The sequence below is a fragment of the Rosa chinensis genome, chromosome 1 (genome assembly GCF_002994745.2).
Source record: "Rosa chinensis cultivar Old Blush chromosome 1, RchiOBHm-V2, whole genome shotgun sequence".
Classification (NCBI taxonomy): domain Eukaryota; kingdom Viridiplantae; phylum Streptophyta; class Magnoliopsida; order Rosales; family Rosaceae; genus Rosa; species Rosa chinensis.
Genome location: NC_037088.1, coordinates 26,349,982 through 26,374,308, shown reverse-complemented (window position 1 = coordinate 26,374,308; position 24,327 = coordinate 26,349,982). Strand labels below are relative to the sequence as shown.

The following is a 24,327-nucleotide window of genomic DNA, read 5'->3' as shown; positions in this document are numbered from 1 at the left end:
GGAATATGCTCTGTTCCCACAGATCTCGAATTATAGTTCTTCACAAGGATGTTGTCATGCTTTTTAGTGACATTCATAGCTCCAATGAGCTCATGAAACCCTGTGATCCGTCTTGCAGTAACATCAATTCGATAGTTCTTAGCAACCATCAATGCAGAGACGGGGAAGGTAGAGAGAGTCTTCTCAATCAACATCGCATCTATGATCTCTTTACCACAGAATTCCATTAAGGATTTAATGCGAAGTGCTTCCAAGTTGTAGTCAAGAACTGACTTGAAATCACATAAGCGGAGGCTATGCCATCTCACTTCTAGGTCAGGAAGCAGGGAGTCACGGACGTTGTCAAATCTTTCATCGAGTGAGACCCACAACCTTCTGGGGTCTTCTTCATTCATACACTCGTACTAGAGCGGATCATCCATATGACGAGTCATTAGGATGATGGCTTTCGCCTTATTAGCCTCTAAGATTGCTCTATTGGCTTCCAAAGCTTGAGCTTGCTCAACAGTTAGCACGCCCTGGCTAAGCTTGAGAATCGTATCTAGGATTCTATTGGCTTTGAGATGCTGACAGACATCACGAACCCACCTGTGATATCCAGAGCCAGTTGTTCCTAATGGAGCAAAGTCCAATTTGTTCAGGTTACTCATCCTGAAAGAGAACAAGAAATTAGGGTTAGTTTCGGAGCGTAAAAGGCTACATGAAAACATATAAAATTTATGAGTGTAGTTGCTCCCAAGAAATTAGGAATTTCTGAGCGTAATTGCTTCCAAGAAATTCAATTCCAATAGGTATTGGATTAGATCGAAACAATGACGTAAGTGGTCGATCATAAATTCTCTACAAACTTTAAGTTTAGAGATCTCAATAAGCTCCAAGCTTGGAGTGAGCACGAACCCCCACAGTTCGGCTTAATTAGGTCTCTCCTATGATGAAGAAAGGGGGGTAGAAAAAGGGATGTTGCAAGTCCCTGAAAAAGAAGAGAAATTGAATTAAAAAACTCTAAAAAAAGGGAACGTTTAGTAAAAAATACCTCGAAATAGGTCGCCGGAAAATTTGACAGGAAAAAGTAGTTTGAAAAATTCGCCTGAAAATGGCGGGAAAAGTTGCCAGAAAATGCCGCGAAAGTGGCCGGAAAAGTCGTTGACCGGGGGTTGACCAGAGGGTTGACGTTGCATTGATGCTGATGTGGCAGTAGGTCCTGTTGGTGACGTGGCAGTGCTGACGTGGCGCTAGTCTTAAGGCTGATGTCAGCGGACTTTTGGGCTTGGGTCAGTGGGCTTCTGGGCCTGTGACTTTTTCTTCTGGGCTGGGCCTTCCTTTCTTCTCTCTTTCTTCTTCTTTTTTTCTTTTCTTCTTCTTTCTTTTCTGCCGGTTCAAGGTGCAGCTGTTCAGGTGGCTGGTTCAAGTCTTTTTAGGCTGGTTCTTGGACTTTTTCTTTCGGTTCTTGAAACTTCAGATCAATGGGCTTCTGCTACCATAATTTGGTGGAAATTGGAGGTCCGAAAGATGGTGAACCGGTGGAATATTTGCTGTGAGTTGTATGGAGCTTCCGGTGGCGGGTTCGGTAGGTTTCCTGCCGGTTCTTGGGTGCCGCCGCCTGTTCTGGGCTCCAGGAATCGAGTTCTTCAAGGTGTGAGGTGGAGGCAGAAAAGGCTTCAAGGTTTTGTATTCGGATTCAAGGTTTTTAGTTTCTTAAATCAGGGTTTGGCTATTTGTTTCAGGGTTAGGGTTTCGTGCTGATAACGTGTTTAAGGAAAACTGAATTGGGAGAGAATTGAGTCGTACTTTCATTGATAATAGGGGTCTCTTTATATAGAGGATTACAAGCGTAGAGATAGAATTGTACATGGAAACATAATCGTACATTGATTGGATATCTCCTAAGATTCTCCGAGAATATCTTTAATATAAAGGGTTAATTACATATAAGTGCATTTTTGAATGTTTTTTTAGCCATAAGGCGACCAACTAATTTTTTCCTTCATAAGGCCACTAGTTTAAAAATGGTGTTATATTTTGGATATAAAAACTAACATATTTACATAAATGCCACTAGAGTAAAAAGTTAACAACTATTCTCTCTCTCCTCTCCGGCGAGGTCTCCGATCAACTCCAGCCAACTTTGGCTAGCCTCCGGCCAATTTCCGGTGAGACTCCGGCCAACACCGACGAGTCTCCGGCAAACTCCGGCGACCACTAAAGCTACTGTCACTAACACTAAAAAGTACTCTGATGAGATTTCCGGCAACCTCCGATAAGGTCACAAAATCTATTATCACTAGCAATAAAAGCTACTGTCACTAGCAACAAAAGCTACGCTAGTGAGATTTCCGGTGAGGTCACAAAAGCTACTATCACCAGCAACAAAAGCTATTGTCACAAACAAAAGCTACGCTGGTGAAATTTTCAACGAGATCACAAAAACTACTATCACTAGCAACAAAAGCTATTGTCACAAACAAAAGCTACGCTGGTGAAATCTTCAACGAGGTCACAAAAACTACTATCACCAGCAACAAAAGCTACTCTTACTATTACCAAAAGTTACTCTCATCAAAGCGCAAAGCAATAACCAAGCAGAACAAAAACTACTACCAAGCAAAACAAAAGCTACTCCCTGAGACTAAGAAAGCTATTCTCATAGACCAACAAAGCTATGTAAATGTAAAGGATGCAACCAAAATAAAAATGCTACTGCAATTAGAAAAGAAAACATGTTCAATGATACAAAAAATATGCAGCGTTCAACAATGATATAACTATGTAAAAAGCTAATTCCATAGTTGTCAAAATTCACTATCATAGTTGTGAAGATCTATTACAATAGTTGTATAAAGATATTGTCAATGTTGTAATGCTACTATCATTTTTCAATGGTGACGCTCTAAACCAGGGGCGGAGGGAGGCAGGGGCCCAGTGGGTCCCGTGCCCCACTCACATTTTCAGAAAAATATTAATATATATATATAGTATTAGTATTATATTAACACAAGATTTTTATTATATAATAAAAAAATATTATATCATGATTATGGGGGAGTACTTCACGTGCTCTTCTTCATTCTTTCCATTGATGTTGTTGCAGAAACGTGGGTCCCACGTTTGACTTCATTTAACTTTATATAATATTTTTCTTTTTTAATTTTTTTTTACTAACAGAAAGAGGATTAATGGTTCCTATTTCCTTATTACTTACTAATTGTGAAGTCTACCAAGAAAAGGATTAAAAAAACATGTATATATATACATTGTCAAGTAACGATTCTCAATCAATTATTTTGTGAAGAATATTGTTGCAGTCGTTTGTTTTGGTTCTCAATACTACACTATTCTTCATTTAAATATGTTAAGGTACTTTAAAAGAAAAGAAAATTCTGGTGTAGAGGGGTCGTCGGGTACAAATAGCTCATTGGATTCATCTCCTGCAAAAAAAACAAAGAAGAATGATAGTAATTCAGAGAAGCATTGTCCTGAAATTAATGAAAAATATCCTTCTGATCCTGGAAATCGTCCTTCAATTTCAAGTTATCATCCTAATGTTCAAGATGAAGTACGCAGATATTATCTACAAAAAGGTCCTTGTCAACCTAGAGCTCATGAGTTTCCTATCACAGAATTTGGGAGAAAGAAAAGAAGATTTGTTAAAGAGTGGTTTGATGATTTTCCTACTTGGTTAGAGTATAGCATTAAAAACGATGCTGCATATTGTCTATGTTGTTATCTTTTTAAACAAGGAGGTGGTGATACTTTTGTGGGTGACGGATTTAAGAACTGGAAGAAGAAGAGTATAGTATATGGTCATATTGGAGGGCCAAACAGTACCCATAACAAGGCTCAAAGAAATTGTGAAGCGTTACTAAATCAAAAACAACGGATTGAAACCATATTGTCAAATCATACAAGCCAAGATCGAATTGACTACCAGACTCGCTTAAGTGCATCAATCGGTGTCGTTAGAATTCTTTTAAAGCAAGGACTTCCATTTCGTGGGCATGATGAATCTGAAAATTCAAATAATCGAGGAAATTTTCTTGAAATTTTGGAATGGTTATGTGGTTATAATGAAGATATAAAAGCTGTCACATTGAAAAATGCTCCGGAAAATTTGAAGTTAACATCACCTGATATTCAGAAGGACATTGTAAGTGCTATTTCAATTGAAATTGTCAATACAATTGCTAGTGAACTTGGTGATTCTTTATTTGCCATTCTTGTTGATGAATCTCGAGATATGTCCTCAAAGGAGCAAATGGCCATTGTACTACGGTATGTGGATGATGGAAATGTGATTGAGCGTTTTGTGGGTATTGAGCATGTTACGAATACCAATGCTATCACACTAAAGGAAGCTATTGATGATTTTTTATGTAGACATGGATTAAGCATTTCAAGACTGCGAGGTCAAGGATATGATGGAGCAAGTAATATGAGAGGTGAGCTGAATGGTTTGAAAACACTTATTTTGAATGAAAATAAATGTGCTTTTTATGTGCATTGTTTTGCTCATCAACTACAGTTAGCTTTGGTAGCAGTGGCCAAGAATCATGACTTGGTTTCAGATTTCTTTACTTTGGTTGGTAATGTGGTGAATGTGGTTGGAGCGTCAGCTAAAAGACGAGACATTCTTCGAGAAAAACATGGTGATGACATATTAGAAGCACTAGAAAACAATGAGCTTTCAAGTGGTCAAGGCTTGAATCAGGAAACTAGTGTGAAGCGAACTAGTGATACACGATGGAGCTCTCATTATGATACATTAATTAGCTTGTCTAGAATGTTCAAATCTGTGATAGCTGTACTCGAGGTTGTCAGAATGGATGGAACAAGTTCTGAACAAAAGTTAGAAGCAAGGGTTTTATTGGATTATATGCGATCATATGAATTCATTTTCTGTCTGCACTTGATGAGAAAAGTGTTGGGAATCACAAATGATTTGTCAAAAGCACTACAAAAGAAAGATCAAGATATTGTGAATGCTATGAACTTGGTTACTGTATGCAAGGAACGATTGCAGGCAATGAGAGAGAGTGGTTGGGATTCTTTACTTGCACAAATTACAATTTTTTGTGAGAAGCATTCTATTGAAGTTCTAAACATGGATGAATGCTTTGTAGCCCAAGGGAAATCAAAGCGCAATGCTCAAGTGATCACAAACTTGCATCATTACCGTGTTCAGTTGTTTTATACTGTTATTGATAATCAGCTTCAAGAGTTGGATGATCGTTTCAATGAGAAGAATACTGAGTTGCTTCTTTGTATGTCATGTTTGAACCCGAGAAATTCATTCTCAGCTTTTGACAAAGAAAAGTTGATAAAGCTGGCCCAATATTATCCTCAGGATTTTTCTGCACATGATCTAGAGGTACTTGATGATCAACTTGAAAATTATATAGTAGACATGCGCTCCAACATTGAGTTTTTTGAATTGAAGGGAATTACTGATCTTGCAAAAAAGATGGTTCAGACCAAAAAAGATGTGACATATCCACTGGTGTACTTGCTTTTGACACTAGCATTGATTCTACCAGTTGCGACTGCAAGTGTAGAGAGAGTATTTTCTGCTATGAATATTGTGAAGACTCGTTTACGTAGTCGAATGGGTGACGAGTTTATGAATGATTGCTTGATTTCATATATTGAGAAGGACATTTTTACTAGCATAGATGATGAGGCTATCATGCAACGATTTCAAAATATGAAATCTCGTCGAGGGCAATTACCATTGTAATAGATAGAAACTACATTTAAAGATTTTGTATGTCTTCATATATATATTTTTTTTGTGCCCCAGTGAACCTAAATTCCTGGCTCCGCCACTGCTCTAAACCCATACGCATAATTTTACCACCTTCAGCGTGAGACTTCATTTCAACATTTCTTGGTTGGTCGAATGATCTCTTGGTGAATGGAGGCTTCAATATCCAAATTCATATGATTTTCGAAATCTTCTACTACAAATGCAAAGGAGAAGAATTCTGCAAAAATAAAGATACAACAAAATATTAGTATTTGAAATGAAAACTGAAAGCAGCAATGTACCGCTGCCCCACAAATGTAGCACTCATTATCAACGAGATGATTAAAAAAAAGCAATCTAAAAAGCTACTGTCATAGGTATTTAAAGCTATTACAACACACGTACAAAGCTACTAGACTAGTAATAAAATGCTACTAACATAGATACAAAAAGGTACTGGACCAATTATCAAAAGCTACTAACATAGGTATATAAATCTACTATAACACATGTGCAAAGCTGTTGGACCAGTAATAAAAAAATACTGACATAAATATTGAGTAATAAAAAAATACTGACATACTAACACATGTGCAAAGCTGTTGGACCAGCTGATTAAAAAGCTACTGACATTAGATTAAAAAGATGCTAACATACAGATAGAAAGCTACTATCACTATGTTGGAAAGCCACTACTATAACATTTATAGAGAGCTACTGATTTGAAATCAATAAAAATGAAAACAAAAAAACTACTAACATAGGGATAGAAAGCTACTATCACTGTGTTGAAAAGCCTGCGATACAATTGGCACAATATCACATATCACAAAATCACCCAAACAGAGCTCTAGTTAGGCAAGTGACTAGTGCTGCAAGTGACTCCCAACTCTAAAATACTAATGAAAAAAAATTGCTTATCCCTATTGCTTCATATTTAGAAAGCCATGTCTTCGAGTAATCTTAACATTGCAAAAAAGTTCACCAAATTCTTAATCAATCAAAACATGCCCAATGTGCATTGAAATTTCAATTATTAAATCTACACGACGAGAGAACATGTGGACGTTGTTTAGATGAAAGAAGATATGGACATTGTTTAGATGGTTATGGAGTTAATAATCAAATCAAACAGAGACAGAATAACATATATAAGAGAATTAGTAATTGAATAATCACTCATACAAATCCAATAAACAAAAGAAAACTCAAATAATACCGGATTTAGAATTTGATAAGAATGCTCCAAGTTCACAATTCTGAACTACACTATACACACAAATTTCAACCAAATACCTCTATTGTTTCAGTCATCCACCACACACAGCTGAAAAATGAACCTAATTTTAAAAACCATAACAATAAAACCTCTCAAACCAAAATCTTCCATTCAAAACTTAATCCGTTCAAAACCTAATGGATCACTTAATACAGAATAGGCTCTACTTGAAAACAATTTCATACATATAAACAAGCATATAAATGCACAAAATGCGGCCACACATACACAGAATTCCAGTACATCAAATCAAACCAACACAAAATGCCTCACTCACTCACTTAACACAAATCAACAAACATATCTACCGATAGAGATTGCTAATCACCACAGGTCCATAAATCAACCACAAAATCCAGTGACAAAAGCCAAGAATGCATCAAATTAGGCACATCAAAATCGATTAGAAGAACGAAATTGAAAACAGAACGCAGCGATCGAAACACCAAAATGCAAATTAGAGAGAAGAGGTAGAGTTCTATGATTAGAGGTGGCTTATAGCGTACCTAGTGGTGGTTGAGATCGAATGTGAAGTAGAAGAAACAGGTAAAAAGCCGAGTGACGCCACCAGAGATGAGCCGATAAGCCGTATGAACTACGCTGGACAACCAACGCTTCCCTCACTCGGCTTGGTTCAGAGGCGGACCAGAGTAAGGAGTCGTCGGCAGTGACAGGACCCGCCCCGGTTTTCACCCTGAAATCCGAAGAGGCCCTGCGGGGCCCACTTTAGAAGAAATTCTACCAAAAATTTGACAGAACTTCCCTTAAAAATGGACAACCCAAAACCTGTAGAAAAACATCCACACTTCTAAATCATCCATCCTTATTCTCCTGGAGCCACCCTGCTCCCTATATCACAACATCTCACATATCTCATTTCATAAACAATTCTGAATTTAAGAATATTAATCTCATAGGTTATCAGAGCAATCTAATATACAGGCGAACAAGAGAATAGAAAGCAAGATAAATGACCGATGCTTTTATAATGCGGAAGCTATGACAGCTATGCCTCAACCCCAAGTACGCTCGACCTCAAGCTAAACTGGCCTGCAAACTGGGCATTTAAAACCGAAGGGCCCAGGGGAAAACATTTAAAATCCGTTAGAGTGAGTGGACGAAAAATAAGTAATTTCAAATGAATAATTAAAACTTAATGCTTTCCCAAGTTATTCTCTAAAACCTCGCATGCAGTAACAATCTTGTAAATACTTTTAATCATCCTCTTTACTGAAATCTCAATCACGTAACAAGAACATCTTGAAATCTCTTAAAATCTCATCCTCAATCCTTATAAAAACATCCTTTTCATGAGGCTCGTTTGATGACTAGAAAGAACTGCTGTCTAGTCATCTCATGCCATCTAGGAGGGACTGCCACCCAGATGACGCATCGGTAAGGACTGCCAACCGGAATAGGAGGCGGTGGATAGATGGGACTGCCAACTAGCCACATGTAGTAGACGGGACTGCCGACTAACCACAGGTAGTAGACGGGACTGCCGACTAACTACCTCATGTCATCTGGAAGGGACTGCCAACCAGGTGACGCATCGGATGGGACTGCCAACCGAGCTGTAGTCTGGAAGGGACTGCCAACCAGACTATTACCTAGAAGGGACTGCCAACTAGGTAAGATACGCATGCGCCAAAACTGGCCTCCTTAATAAACTGAATAGCCTCCTCAAGAACTGAAAATAACCTCTTTCAATCACTTGCTTTCGGAAAGAAACTCGATATTACCTCAATAAATCAATAATAATTCACCGAAAGCATAACTCAGTAATAACTCGCTAACTCAATCCTCGATATCTCAATAAATCCTCGAAAGCATAATCACATACTCTATAATTCAATAATTGCTTTTGGAAAGAAAGCTCCATCTAACCCAAGTCTGATAAGTGCGGAATTCAAAACCCAATAAATCTCGATAAATCAATCATGCTCAAATATTTGCTAAATCCATCGCACTCGTATATCTTCATAAAAACTGAAATTCGAAAACAATAATTCTCATAATATTTTTCCGAATCAGTCACTTCCCGAAAATCATTTCCCAACTCAATAACTCATGAATGACTATCTCAAAAATCTACTAAAAGCCCTCGGGAAAGAATTTCAATACTAATCTCGTAATCCATAAATAAATCTCGATAAACTAAATCTCAAATATTCAAAACATAATTAAATCTCAATTGGAATAAAATAATAATAATACTGCATGCGGAATTAATTTAAAAACAAATGTCCACTCACAGTACTATTTAGGCGACCATGCATACGAGTTCCTTCGTCGAGCAATAGCTCGGTACATCGCCCTGTACACAATTATATTCCGTGAATAGTTATTCGACAAATTAATACGATTCCTAAAATCAATTCGTCATAATTACATCTCCACTTCTCCTTGGATGCAACCCAAATTATACCACTAATATCAATTCGTTAATTTAAAGGTTCCAAAGCAGAACCGAGAGATATCCGACGGTCGGATTCTCGTAATTCGATAATCGAAACCCTAAACTTCAAAAATTCATAATTAATTCCAAGCTTCTCCAAAATTCACCAAACTTCACATGCAAGCTCTATGATAATTATAGAATTTAACTAGCTAATAAAAAACATAATATAAACCACTGTTCATACGCACTATTCACCATCGCACTATTCATGCGGTGACACTGTTCATGCGGCGGCCAACTCCTCCTCCGGCCACCAAATTTCAACCACAGCATCATCTCAACATTTCCAATAACTTTCTCAACTGTGACAAAGTCAGAAAATACCTTGAAGTGGCCGAACAATTAAGCAATCCGAAGTACAGTGAAATTTTCCCATTATGCTTTCTTCCTCCACGCTTCGAATCGCTGCAAGAGGTTTAGAGAGCATGAAGAGTGGCTCAAGACGCTTCTAATGGACCTGGTTTTGTGGCCGAAGGTGACCGGAAATCGGCGTTGACCATTTTGCTACAGTAAAAATGTTGGCTTCGATCTCCACATTTCCGGCCAAATCGCAGTAAACAACTCCCACATGCAGGTTAAGGAGGAGGAGACGAGTCTATCTAGGCCAGCAGCTAGCCATTTGGTGGTCTGGAGGAGGAGATATGCTGGAGGGAAAGAGAGTTGCAGAGGGAAGAGAGTTGCAGAGGAGAGAAAGATAGAAAACCACGGGAGGGAGAAGAGAGAAGGAAAAAGAAAACTTACCCGGCTCAACAGTAAAAATTCAAATATATACTTCTTACTATAAACAGTAACTTTCCTATTTCGCTTATAACTTTCGCATACGAACTCCGATTTTTACGTACCACATATGCACGCACTCGGTTTAACGTCCTCTACAACTTTCATGAAGAACATTTTCTCAAATTTTGATCCGAACAAAAAGTCAACTTTTAGGGCCCCCTAAAATGCCGAAACGGAGCCAAAAAGTAAATGTAAATGTCGTTTACCCATCAAAAGACTTGTAAACTGGTAAATTCGGGTTCGGGACGTCACAGGCAGCTTGCAGGCTTGTGACCTGGGATCGTCGAGTTCGGTGTTCCAGATCGGTAACGCCGGAGAGAGAGAGAGAGAGAGAGAGAGAGAGAGAGAGTGAAATAATTTGAAGATAGAAGTGGCCTTATGTGTACAACAAAACTTAAGTGGCCTTATGGCTAATTAAAGTTTCAAAGTGACACTTATGAGTAATTTTCTATAATTAATATAAATCCTATTTCAACTAGAGTAAGTAACCTCGAGTTTGGGCCAGACACATATTCTGGATTTACTTGAACAATTGATTTATTTTTATTATTTTTTTATTTTTTATCACATCAATAACTCATATGCAATAACTAGTCTTCCGCATTGCATAAGAGTTATGGAAGTTTGACTCACGATCTTGCACTTACAAATGAGAGACTTATGCATTTAGACCAAATGATATGCAGAGAAAAAAAGTTACCAAAACAAAGAGCTTTCATAAACTTATTTGCATTTCCTTGCCACTCCATACCTTAAGTAGATGGTTTGTTTATAGTACATCACTGTATCGATACATCAAGTAAATTACTTTCATTTAGAGGTAGATTAATTGGATCTATGCATTAATAGGCTAGTTTGCTGAATTTTGTATCGCTAAGCCTACCATTTTATCGAATTAAGTATACTTAATGTATCGATAGATGATATAAATACAGTGCGAACTAATTTCAAAAATTAAGCATTTTGAAAACCAATAACGAGAAACGAACCCAAAAAAAAAAAAAGATTTTGTTTTTGAGGATATGGAAGAGGAATTGCTCCAAATTGGGGTAAAAGTGTGGGGCCTTCAACAGGGAGAGAAGATAGAAGAAAAGGGAGACCTGTTTCACTCTTCAAACAAATATCACCCGCCGGATACTAAAAGGTGAACCCTATTTCATTTTCTGCTATTAAAAACCCCCTAATCGTTTAGTTGCAGATGCTAAATTACATTGAAGGTCTTTCGTGTGTGAATTTTGATCTTAGTTGTGTATGTGATTACTGTTTGTTCAGATGAAGATTTTGATCTTAATTATCCAATGTCATCAATCGTTTGACTTGTCTCTCCTTCTGATTCCTAACTCTGCGTTCATGTTTTGTTTCGAAAGGCTTTTGATTGAATCAAATTGTACCGAAAAGTTCAATTCAGAAGGAGACTGGGTTGCTTTGCTGTGTTGGCCACCATTTCCAATTCCATATTCAAATTAAACAAAGTAAGAAAATCCGAATAGAAAGCTTCAAGGGAAATTATTATAATTTTCACGGTGATTTCAATACATGATAGGTTTTCTGTTAGTATCTGCTGTGAGAGACTTTGTTAAACTGGGATCATTATTTTTTGGACAGGGCCCTAAACTCTCAGACGGCCTTGTCTCTGCTGAGTCGTGTTCTCAATGTTCACACAAAGTATTCTGAGCTTCTCAGCTCTGGAGCTCTAGCCAAGCTTATAACCTGTGAGAAAAAATTCAAGCCCATAGTGGAGCATGTGAACTTAGTGCACAACCTTGACGACCCTGTAACCTTCCCTTTCAAATGGTCCTGGCGCGACGTGTCAATCATGGTCCAAAACATGCGCCACCAGTACCTGGGAGTCAAGCAGAAGATCCGGGTCTCCAAGGACGAGTTCAACTGGAAGGATGGTGAAAATCACTGGGAGAATTTCTTGAAGTACAAGGAAGTGTTTGGTGATGTGGAGCTTGATGGTAAGGGCAAGAGGTTGTATGAAAATGATAACTTTGATGTTTTTGATGATTGTGGGGACTTAGGGTTTGGAATTGATTGTGAGGATTTAGAGGAAGAAGAAGATGAAGAAGAAGAAGAACATTTGGAAGAAGAAGAAGAAGAAGATGGTACTGGTGGTGATGACGATAATCGTGGCGAGGAATTGGGTAAAACTGAAGTTGGAGTGGCGGGAGAGGATGGTAGGTTTGCAAATTCAGCATGAGAAGCAAATGATGCAAATGCATGCTGAGGCATGCCAGAACCAATTGCAGATTCTTGGGGTCATGGCTAGGTTTGTTTGTCAATTTTTTGGGTCAATGAGTGATGGCCTTGGAGGTGGTTTAGGGACTCTGCCACCCCAAATTTTGCAGAATTTGCAGCATCCTGGCGGACTGGGTGACAAATGGGAAGCCGGATTCCAATTCGCCTTCTGAGTTGCTCTAGACTGTAATTCAAACCCTTTGCTACATGGTATATATACTTTAATTATGGATCTAGTGAATTTTAGGCCATTGACTTTTATTGTATTCAATATGTTTGTACTATGATGCTTGAGAACAATAACTTTTCAAAGCTATACTAGCAGTGACTACTCTCAAGTCTGGAATGATGGATAAGTGTTTCTTGTGTCAATCAGAATATCATATTTCTACAACTTTTAAAGAGTTATTTCTATTTGGATATTTTTGTTTTGTTATTTTATTGTGTTTCTGTATGATGTTAGTTTGGCTTGAACTATGCTTAGCTAATGCATTGCGCGTTCACACACTTTTGTTCTAGAAGGAATCAAGTCTCCTTATCAGTGACAATCTCTTATACTGTTTCATCCATTCAGCTAACCATACAATGTAATTTCTCTACTACCCAATAAAGAGAAGGTGTTTTTATTTGTTACTTATACTCTGTGCATGTTGGTTATTTGAAATGTTATGGTATCCAATGTTATTATGGCACTAAAGTGCTGTTTTGCCATAATTTTGGATGCTTATTCTGGATGGGGTTTGATATTATGAAATGATTTCAGTCAGGGATATAAAAGTATTTCACATGATAGAAATCATTCAGATGTTGAAGTATTACCAATGGCAGTAATGTTTCTGACTATCATTATCCTTGTACATTCAATTCTCATTCTATAATTCATGCTATATAATATACTTTTTTTTTTAATGTATTTTCTGTCTTTTCTACCAGCATCTTCATCGGTTTCTCATCATTCAGTACTGAGGATCACACAACCCTTTGGTAAGTCAATTGTCTTTCTCTTTATTTCTTTTATCTTTTGATTATCTGTTCCAGCTCCCGTAGTTACCTGCTTGGAATTTCCTGCTATAAAATTTGTTTTCGTGTTTGTTACAGGATATAGAATTTGAGTATTGCACAATTTAAAGCTTGCTTTTATCTTTGAATATTCTTTTCTCTATGTTTTTCAATTTTATTTTTCTAGTAATTTATTTTTGTTGTAATAATATTGATGTTAGGGTTATATTTATCTTAGGTTTCCAAGGTATGGTTGCTTACTGTATTAGTTACCTGGGCTTCTAAACTTAGTTAAGATGGTCTCAATAGCTTTAAGGGTTTGTCATTGACTTTCACAACTGATTACTTAAGCAAGTTATGCCACATAGTTTGTATTTGTTGTTTAGGCTTGACTTTTTAATTTCAAAAGCTACAATCCCTTAAATGGCCGCTCTTAAAACCTAAAGGCCGGTAGCTGTTGAATACTTCCTTTGAAGGTACTTCTGATGAAGAATATACGTGGAAGACCTCTAGGGTTTATCCAAAGCCTTATAAAAATGGGTCCAAACCCGCAGACCTGGTTTAGGAGTCTGTAGATGGTGATGGACGTTGGGTTCTGGTTCTAGCTTGGTTTGGGGAAGTTTAATAATGGCAGGCATTTTTAGGATTTCTTCTTAATGCAGAATAGGACCGTTCTTTATTATTTGGATTTTATTAGGATTATTTTATTCTAGTTGTTCTGAATTATCTTAGCCTCCTACATAGAGGCCTTGTGACCTTTGCAGTACAGATTTGAAGATGTTTAAAATTAAATGTTTTTGCTTCTCTCGAGGTTTGTGTGATGCAACATAACCTAGGTGTAATGCCTAGAACCCTACTGGTGTAATGTCAGGAAATGAAAAGCTTGAGAATTTAAATAAATTTGCTTCATCATTGTTTCCCATGATCCTTTTTGACTGAATTTGATCATGATCCAAAAGTTTTGCATCTTTGTTTTGGTTTGCTCTTGCCCTTTGTGGTGCAAGTACTCTTATTACGTCTAGCAAATTTAAACGCTTCAGAGATTAGTAATTTTCTTACTGAATTTATTAAACGCAGGAATTTTGTTAATCACTATTCATTGATATTTCTGAATAGACCATAAGAAGAATGAGGATAGTGGGACTGACGGGTGGGATTTCATCTGGGAAGAGTACTGTCTCAAATCTCTTCAAGGCCCATGACATTCCTGTTGTTGACGCCGATCTTGTGGCTCGTGTAAGTGATGAGCAAAGCTGAAGCATTCTAACTTTGACAATTATGAAAAATATGTGAATCTGTTCCCTTTAGCTCTTTCATGGACTGAGTGTCTTTGGTTTCAGGATATATTGAAGAAGGGAACTGGTGGATGGAAAAAGGTTGTTTCAGCATTTGGACAGGGTATTTTGCAACCTGATGGAGAAGTTGATGGGCCTAAACTGGGGCAAATCGTATTCTCTAATCTCGAAAAGCGTCAATTTTTGAACCGGTATGTACTTTCTTGTGAATTGCCTAATTTTATTATATGATCTCACTTAGAGTATCTGTTTGTAACATATTAGATGTAAACAAGGGCATTTTCCATAACTATTCTTAATTATAACTGGTTTGGTGGAGCAAATCATACTGTTTTACCAGTCACCATTTGATCTACTGATTGCTTGCTGAGAGTTGGTGATTTTAATTTTGGTTAATAATAATAACAGGATATTGTCATCTTGAGATCACTTTTGAAAATGCCAGAATTGATGTAATAAGCTTTAGGAGGCCAAGGTAAGAAATGTTCCTTATGGTGGTGAAATTATAAACTGTCAAGTTTTGTAATGGTCACCCCAGTTTTGAATTGTGTAGCAAGGGAAAATAAGCAAATTCCCTCTAGTCAAAATTGCCTAGGTTTTGTCAGCATTTCTGAAATGCTTTATCAGAGATTATGTGTTGGAGTGCCTTGTAATAAAAATTACACGCCCTATCGACTTTAATGTCTATGTTTTATCTTTTTGCAGACTACTGGCTCCTTACATATCATCTGGAATCTTTTGGGAAATTTTGAAGCTATGGTTGAAGGGGTTTAAGGTTATTGTCCTTGATGTCCCTCTATCGTTTGAGGCCAAGATGGACAGATGGACCAAACCTGTTATTGTTGTATGGGTCGATCCAGAAACACAGCTTCAGAGACTCATGTTGAGGGACAGGATGATGCTCGAAACTGGATAAATGCTCAGGTGTCACTCGATTTAAAAAGGACCATGGCAGACATGGTGATTGATAACACTGGATCACAAGAGGATTTAAAAGACTAGTTTAGAAGTGTGGTATTTGAGGTCACAAAGCCCTTGTCATGGACTGAACTTTGGCTTTCTCACCAAGGTGCTTCATCTGCTCTTGTCTCCATTATCGTAGGTGTTCTTATGTTCAGAAAAGTTTATAATAGTGACAGTAAATTACAGCAACCTTGGAGTTGTAAACAAGTCGACTCAAAATATGACTGCCTTAAATTCAGATTTTAATTGGATTGACTAAAGGTTACCAGGGAGGAGAAGAATGTTCTATATGTTTGATTATGTTTGTAATTAGCGTTCAAGTTTGTATATGTTTGAAGATTTCTCTACTGTACCCGCTTATGAAAAGCTGTAACTAGTATTGGATCGAAATAAACTATGCACTAGTATTGGTTCTTATGTTAGTTGCAAATAATTGATTGATTAGGTACGAAAAGTAAATTTCAAAGTTACAAGGCACATACAACAAAGTGATGAAGAAATACATTATTTGAACTTCATTGACAGTTCATCTTTTATTACTACAGCAATCTGCAATTCTAAGAAAATCTAAAATTTCATAAGCTAGATGAAGTGAAGTGAATGGTAGCTAGCTGATCATCACCAAGCTGAAAGAGTACCTGTTAGCTCCGCATTTGAACATACTGGAACCAAATTGCTTACGGGCATTGGTTGTGGGCATAGAGAAGGCTTTGGCGGCATTTCTAGGTATTCAACATCTCCTGCGAGCATCTGTGTGACTCTTCATTGAAGGTCGGTCACTTGGTTTCATTTGAATACACCACAAGGCAGTTATAATCATTTTTTTGATTAATTTCTTTTCCTCTGCTGTAGCATCGCCAATCTCCAAGTCCTTACCATCATTATATTGATCATGCACCCATGAGGGGTAGTAAATTTGGCTAGAGTGATCTACAAATGCATTTAGATTTTTCCTTCTTCTTGCCATTTCCATCAACAACATTCCAAAACTATAGACATTGCTTTGTATGAAACACCACCAATGTTTTTATAAAACAACTCGGGAGCAATGTATCCCATGGTGCCTCTTGCTACCACTGAAGAGACGATGCTGTTATTCGCTGGATATAGTTTCGCTAGCCCAAAGTCAGAAATCTTTGGGATGAAATTCTCATCAAGTAGAATATTGTGTGGCTTGATATCAAAATGTAGAATTTGCATTTCACGACCTTGATGCAAATATTCAATACCTTGAGCTACTCCAACTGCAATCTCATACATTTTCTTGTAACTTAAAGTGATGGATCCTTCTTTAGAGTAAATGTATCTATCCAGAGACCCATTTGGCATGAAATCATATACTAAAGCGCGCTTTAAACCCTCGACACAGTAACCAACAAGCTGAACCACATTGACATGATGAATCCTTCCAATAGTAGCTACTTCATTCATGAAATCTTCACCATTTGCCTAATAACTTAATGGCTCCAAAGTGGCCACTCCGTAATTTGCCTTTAAATACAGACCCATAACCCCCTTCCCCCAACTTATCTTTGAATCCGCAGACATTTTCTTAATGTTGGAGTAAGAGTACCTTATAGGCATGAAATTGTCACTATGCAGAAAATCTTCGATAGTGTTGTAGGTTGACCAATGTCTTCTTCGCCACTTGTATATCAGAAGTGCAATCACAAACGGACCTCCAAATATAAGTTTTACCCCTACAACACTGGCAGCAACGATAAGATCCAAGTAAAGATGACCACGGTCTGCAAAATTTGCATCACAAAAGCTACATATTTTCTCTTTTTACAATATTTTCTTCATTAGGCGCTCGACTATATATTAAGTTTTGGAAGTGCAAGGCCATATGCAATATGAGAGACAACCATCTCTTTGACGGAAAATTGGGCTCACAAATTAGTGGATAGAAAAATTTGGTGAGTTTACCAAAAGAAGACATTTGGAGAAATGGCCCTTACCGATTAACACCGTCCAACCAAGTTGAAAGAAACCTAGAGTGCATGACAAAGAAAATACAAATTACCAGAGTTAGTCATAAAATCAAGTTGTAATTGTCCGAGTTGAGAAATCATGGCGTACTCTACTGTATATACCTCGGATGCTGCGCGGATAACAGTCATATCCTCCGTCCCGAAAAGTGTAATTCCATCGACCGTGGCAATCGACTCTGTAATTCCATTCAAGCTCAAAGCCATACACCAGTTCATTGTGTATGTCTAGATAGGAAATGTTTCGGTCTTCATTGTGTATGTCGTGATAGAAAATGTTTCCGTCCTTTCCGTGCATCGAAGTGAACATACCCATCCAATCTATACTGTGTAAGATCAAATATGGACATAACACATATCATCATAAAGTAATTGATGATTAGCTTAATATCAATCCTAGTTTAACATGGATACAAACAGTAAATCAATACTAGTGACTTAATGAATAGTGTATCAATTCATTAAGGATAGTAATCTATTGCTTAGTCTACAAGGAAGGCTACAAGTTGTGATACATTAAGAATCTAACTAGGAAACCTAAACCGATATGGATAGCTTTAATGGGAAGCTTCTTGAGGTTTAAGTCACCTATATATACAGATGAATTGGTCCCTGATTACGACCGACGTTTTGCATATTGTTCTGTCCATTGAGAAGCAAGTTGGTAAGTAACAGAAGGCTATATTCAGTGTTCGTGTTTGCAGTTGCATAAGATGGAATCCATGCCAGTAATTGCTGAAGGTAAGCCTTAATCCCTTTTATGATTGTGTGCATATGTTGTGAGCATGTATATGGTTATTTAACAATTGGTATCAGAGCATAGGCTCACAAGTATCAAAATCGTTTTAGGGTTTTGCAAAACAAACACAAAAAAAAAAAAAAAAAAAAAAAAGGGGTTTTTGCTTTACGGACCAAGTCACTGATCAGGTAACTGACCATGTAACTGGTCATGTAACTGATCAAGGTAAGTTACTTAAGTCAATTGCTGCATCTGGTTAAATATCAAGTTCACGCTTCCGCTGTGATTTTTAGCAGCAAATTGGGGAAAAAGCAAAAAAAACAGGTTTTTTCTGTGAAATTGATTTCGATTCATAGCATGATAATTGAATTTTGATTGTGCTCAAGAACACTAGTTGCATTCCCGGCGTGCGTTAGGTTAGAGTAGATGGTGACCGGATGAAATTTACAATTTCTTGATTGTTCTGTGGTTTCTTGGAATCGAAACAATTTTGATTGTGCTTGAATATGCATGATGAATTGATTGATGATATGGTATTGTATCTGTGATTGTGTAAAAATTGCATGAAGAACAAAAATCTCCCAGATTTTGTTTACACATTATTAAAATTGACAGATACGAGAGCTTAATTTTCTTACAAGGATGAATCTGGGTAGAATATAAAGTTAAAAGCTCATGGGTTTTGTGGTTTTCTGTTGGCATAAGTGATTATGATGCACAAAGCATTCTTCATTGATGTTGGCAGAAAACGATGATCAGGTAACTGACCAACTAGTCAGGTCACTGACCATGTAACTGGTCGGGTCACTGACCAAGTAACTGGTCAGGTCACTGACCATGTAACTGGTCAGGTCACTGACCATGTAACTGGCCAGGTCACTGACCATGTAACTGGCCAGGTCACTGACCATGTAACTGGCCAGGTCACTGACCATGTAACTGGCCAGGTCACTGACCATGTAACTGGCCAGGTCACTGACCAAGTAACTGGTCAGGTAACTAATCAAGTAACTGATCGAATAACAAAACTGAAATTGTGTTTTGTGTTTTAAAACTATGCTTCAGTTTTATCTTCCAAAGAAGTGGTCAAGTATGGTTTTAGAATACAAAACAGCAATATGCGTGCTTGATGAAAATAAATACGGATACTTAGAAATTTTTCTTCTGTCTAAAGATGTGGATAAATTTCTTTGGATAACTTGTTTTCATTGAACATGGTATATTGATAAAGAACTCCAGGATGTTATGCTTCTGCTCAAAAGTGTTGCTTAACATTATTTTTGGTTATGGACTGATATGAATGCAAGTATGGATTGTTTAGGTTTTCTGTATGTTCTTGTTTTGGTTGCTTAAAGCTAAATAAAACACAGAAAACTTAAAGTTATTTTCTTTACAAATTGAGAACTCACACGAATTTTTGTTTTGCTCCTTAGGTAACTCTTACATGAACTTGAACAGTGTCTTGATGCTAACTGGAACCAACTATAGAGCTTGGCTAGATTCTGTAGAGAACTATATGGGAATGCATGAGAACATAGACTATTGCTTCACTGAGGATAAACCTGAAGAGTTAACTGAAAAGAGCACTAAGAAGGAAACTGATCTTTACAAGAAGTGGCATAGATCCAATAGAATGGCTAAGAACCTCATTCGTACCTCTATGTCCAAGACTGTCAGAGGAAGTATAGAAGAACCTGAGCTAGCATCAGATTTTTTGGAACTCATAGGTGCTAAGTTTAAAGAAAGTGAAAAGGCAGAAGCTGCTAGGCTAACCAAGGAGTTTCATGATTTGAAGTACATGGGTTCAGGGGGAGTTAGAGAGCATATTATGAAGATGATCAATATAAATGGCAGACTCAGGGAGCTCTTGATGGGGGTTAGGGATGAGCAGGTAGTGCATTATGCACTACATTCCTTGCCTAACAGTTTTAGTCATCTTAGGACCAGTTACAACTCTCAAAAGGGAAACTGGACTCTAGATGAACTTATATCCATCTGTGTGGATGAAGAATCTAGGATCAAGGAAGAAAAGGAACCTGCTACAACCATTAACCTCATTGAGAAGCCTAAAAGGAAAAAGCCCCAAAATAAGCTCAAGCCTATCAAAGCCATAACTAAGAGTTCAACAGCTGCAGTGGCCAAGGAAAATAGGCCATTTAGGTTCAAGTGCTACTTTTGCAAAAGAGTAGGACACATGAAAAAGGACTGCACTGGCTATAAAAATTGGTTAGCCAAAAAGGGTAAGATTTTTTCTAATACAGTTTTTTCTTTAGAAATTAATCTTATAAATGTTGAACCACAGTCTTGGTGGATAGATTCAGGCTCACCTATTCATATTACTAATTCTTTGCAGGGATTCATAAGGAGGAGAATCCCAAAAAGTGATGAAGTGAACCTGTGTGTAGGCAATGGCATGAGAGTGGCAGTCAAGGCTATTGGAACCTTAAAGCTCGATTTAGGATTAGGAAAATTGTTAGTTTTGGACAATGTCTTTTATGTACCTTCCATGAGAAGGAATTTGGTTTCGGTTTCTCTTTTAGTAAAATCTGGTTGTAGACTTGTTATGGATAGTAATGGAATTCTTATTTCTAAAAATTCTGTTCAAATTGGTTCTGGTGTTATTATGAATGATTATTTACAGTTAAATTGTTCAATGGCTCAACAAGAAATTTTACTTGTTGAAAATAACACAAACAGTACTAACACTTTAATAGGTGTTAAAAGAACCAAACTAAATGAAAAGTCTGCATTTTTATGGCATAGAAGACTCGGCCATGTTTCAAAAGAGAGACTGAAAATTTTGGTGAAAAACAACATCCTAAATGAACTTGATTTTTCTGATCTAACAGACTGTGTTGAATGCTTTAAGGGAAAAATAACTAATACTAGAAAGAAGACTGCATATAGAAGCCAAAATTTATTAGAACTCATACACACTGATATATGTGGACCATTTAGGCATCAAACTATCTGTGGGAATGTGTATTTTATCACATTCATTGATGACTTTTCTAGATACAGTTATATTTATCTACTTTCAGAAAAGGCACAAGCATTGAAAGCCTTTCAAATCTTTAAGTCTGAGGTAGAAAATCAACTAGAAAAGAAAATCAAAACAGTAAGGTCAGATAGAGGGGGAGAGTTCTATGGAAAGTACACTGAATCCGGCCAACAAAAGGGTCCATTTGCCTTGTTTTTGCAAGACAATGGAATTAAAGCTCAATACACAACACCCTATAATCCACAACAGAATGGTGTTGCAGAGAGAAAGAATAGGACTCTTTTGAACATGGTTAGATGCATGATGTGTACAACTGGTTTGCCTAAATTTCTGTGGGGTGAGGCTTTAAAAACTGCAAATTATATTTGCAATAGAACACCTAGCAAAGCCATAGAAAATACTGCTTTTGAGCTTTGGTGTGGCAGGAGACCTAGTCTTCATCACTGTCATGTTTGGGGATGTCATGCAGAAGCTAGGATTTATAATCCAAGCTTGAATAAACTTGACCCCAAAACTGTTAGTTGCTATTTTGTAGGTTATCCAGATAAATCTAAAGGCTATAAGTTATATTCTGCTCATCATTCACCTAGAATTTTTGAAACACATCAAGTAAAGTTTCTAAGTGAAAAAGTTCACAATACAAACCTTGAGGATTTAACCTCAGTTTTTGAGGAAATTGTGTCAGATGAGAATTTAAGTGTAGCATTGCCTTTAGAACAAGATGTAACTGATCATGTCACTGGTCACGTAACTGACTATGTCACTGACCAAGTAACTGTCCCTGGTCGAGTAACTGGTCAAGTGACTGACCATGTCACTGACCAAGTAACTGTCCCTGGTCGAGTAACTGACCAAGTCACTGACCATGTAACTGTACCTGATCAAGTCACTGCCCATGTCACTGCCCATGTCACTGACCATGTAACTACCCAAGTAACTGTACCTGGTCAAGTCACTGCCCATGTCACTGACCAAGTAACTGACCACGTAACTGGTCAAGTAACTGAACCTCAAAATCCTCTAGTAGCTCAACCTAGAAGATCACAGAGAGCAAGAAAACCAACTTATGGGGGGAAGAGAGTGACTACATTGTTTATCTACAAGAAGCAGAAATTGAAATGGACTGTGCAGAGGACAATGATCCAACTACATTTAATCAGGCCATTGAAAGTAGTGAATCTCATCAATGGCAGCTAGCAATGGAAGCAGAAATTAATTCCATGAGTCAAAATGCAGTTTGGGAATTAGTTGAACCTGACCCCAACCAGAAGCCTATAGGTTGTAAATGGGTTTTCAAAACCAAAAGAGATGCAAATGGCAATGTAGAGAGACATAAAGCAAGATTAGTTGCCAAGGGTTTTACACAGAAGGAGGGCATTGATTTTACTGAGACTTTTTCTCCAGTTTCTACAAAAGACTCGTTTAGGATAATCATGGCTTTAGTGGCTCATTTTGATATGGAGCTGCACCAGATGGATGTTAAAACAGCTTTCTTGAATGGTGAACTAGATGAAGTGATTTATATGAGGCAACCAGAAGGGTTTGTGCGAGCTGGAAGTGAAAACTTAGTGTGTAAGTTAAGAAAATCAATTTATGGCCTAAAACAAGCTTCTAGACAGTGGTACAAGAAATTTGATTCTGTGATTTCTACTTTTGGATTTACAGAAAATCTTGTTGATGAGTGTGTTTATTTGAAGACTGTTGGGAACAATTTTATTTTTCTGGTACTCTATGTGGATGATATACTTTTGGCTAGCAGTAACATTAAATTGCTTAAAGATACCAAGAGTTTTCTATCAAGGAATTTCGACATGAAAGACTTAGGAGAAGCATCCTATGTACTAGGTATTGAGATTAAAAGAGATAGGGCACAGAGACTACTTGGTTTGTCTCAACAGAATTATGTTACCAAAATTTTAAAGAGATTTGGTATGGAGAAGTGTGCAGCTGGAGAAGTTCCCATGTCCAAAGGAGATAAGTTAACCAAGAAGCAAAGTCCCAATAGTGATGTTGAGAAAGAAAATATGGAGTCAAAGCCTTATGCCAGACTTGTAGGAAGTCTCATGTATGCACAAGTCTGCACTAGGCCGGATTTGTCTTTTGCAGTAGGGATTTTGTCAAGATTCCAATCTAATCCAGGCCATGAACATTGGGTAGCTGGGAAGAAAGTGTTGAGATACCTGCAGAGAACTAAAAGTCACATGCTAGTTTATAGGCAAGTGGAGGATCTGAAACTCATTGGATTCTCAGACTCGGATTTTGCAGGGAATTATCCAGACTCCAAGAAGTCCACTTGTGGATATGTGTTCTTGCTTGCAGGAGGTGCTATTGCTTGGAAAACCATGAAACAAACACTTGTTTCAACTTCTACTATGCAAGCTGAATTTATTGCAGTATATGAAACTGTGTGTGAAGGACTTTGGATTAGGAATTTTCTCATGCAGACCAAAGTATTGAGTCACATTGTGGCTGGAACACTTGTAATTTATTGTGACAATGAGGCTGCAGTTTTCTTTAGCAAGAACAGTAAAAGGTCAAATAATTCCAAGCATATTGATCTAAAGTATTACAGTGTTAGAGAAAGAGTAAAGCATGGTGAAATAGCTGTTTTGAGTATTGACACAAATTCACAGCTAGCAGATCCTTTCACTAAGGCATTGTCAGTAGCAGCATTCCAGAAACATACAGCAAGCATTGGAATTTTAGCTAATTTAGATGCTTAGGTTCAGTAGAGAGTTAGTCCAGTTGGAGCATTTAAAATTCTAAGGTTTTTGAGTTCTTGTGTTTTAGTTGTGATCTTTTATTTTGTTTATCACAACTTGTTTGTAATGACAGATT

General features: G+C 37.4%; 1 protein-coding gene and 2 pseudogenes across 1 annotated transcript; 2 read left to right on the top strand and 1 right to left on the bottom strand.

Moving 5' to 3' along the window:
• Positions 1-3,346: 3,346 nt before the first annotated feature.
• LOC112163948 (zinc finger MYM-type protein 1-like) lies at positions 3,347-5,858 on the top strand. The gene has a single exon (XM_024300207.2). It carries the CDS (start codon positions 3,347-3,349, stop codon positions 5,729-5,731), a length of 2,385 nt encoding a protein of 794 aa, XP_024155975.1. The 3' UTR covers positions 5,732-5,858.
• Positions 5,859-12,726: 6,868 nt separating this feature from the next.
• LOC112197660 lies at positions 12,727-16,105 on the top strand (annotated as a pseudogene).
• A 116-nt stretch (positions 16,106-16,221) lies between these two features.
• LOC112163938 lies at positions 16,222-17,968 on the bottom strand (annotated as a pseudogene).
• Between the last annotated feature and the right edge of the window lie 6,359 nt (positions 17,969-24,327).

Coding starts and splice junctions, on each gene's coding strand:
- LOC112163948 (XM_024300207.2), top strand. CDS start 3,347: ATGTTAAGGTACTTTAAAAGAAAAGAAAATTCTGGTGTAGAGGGGTCG.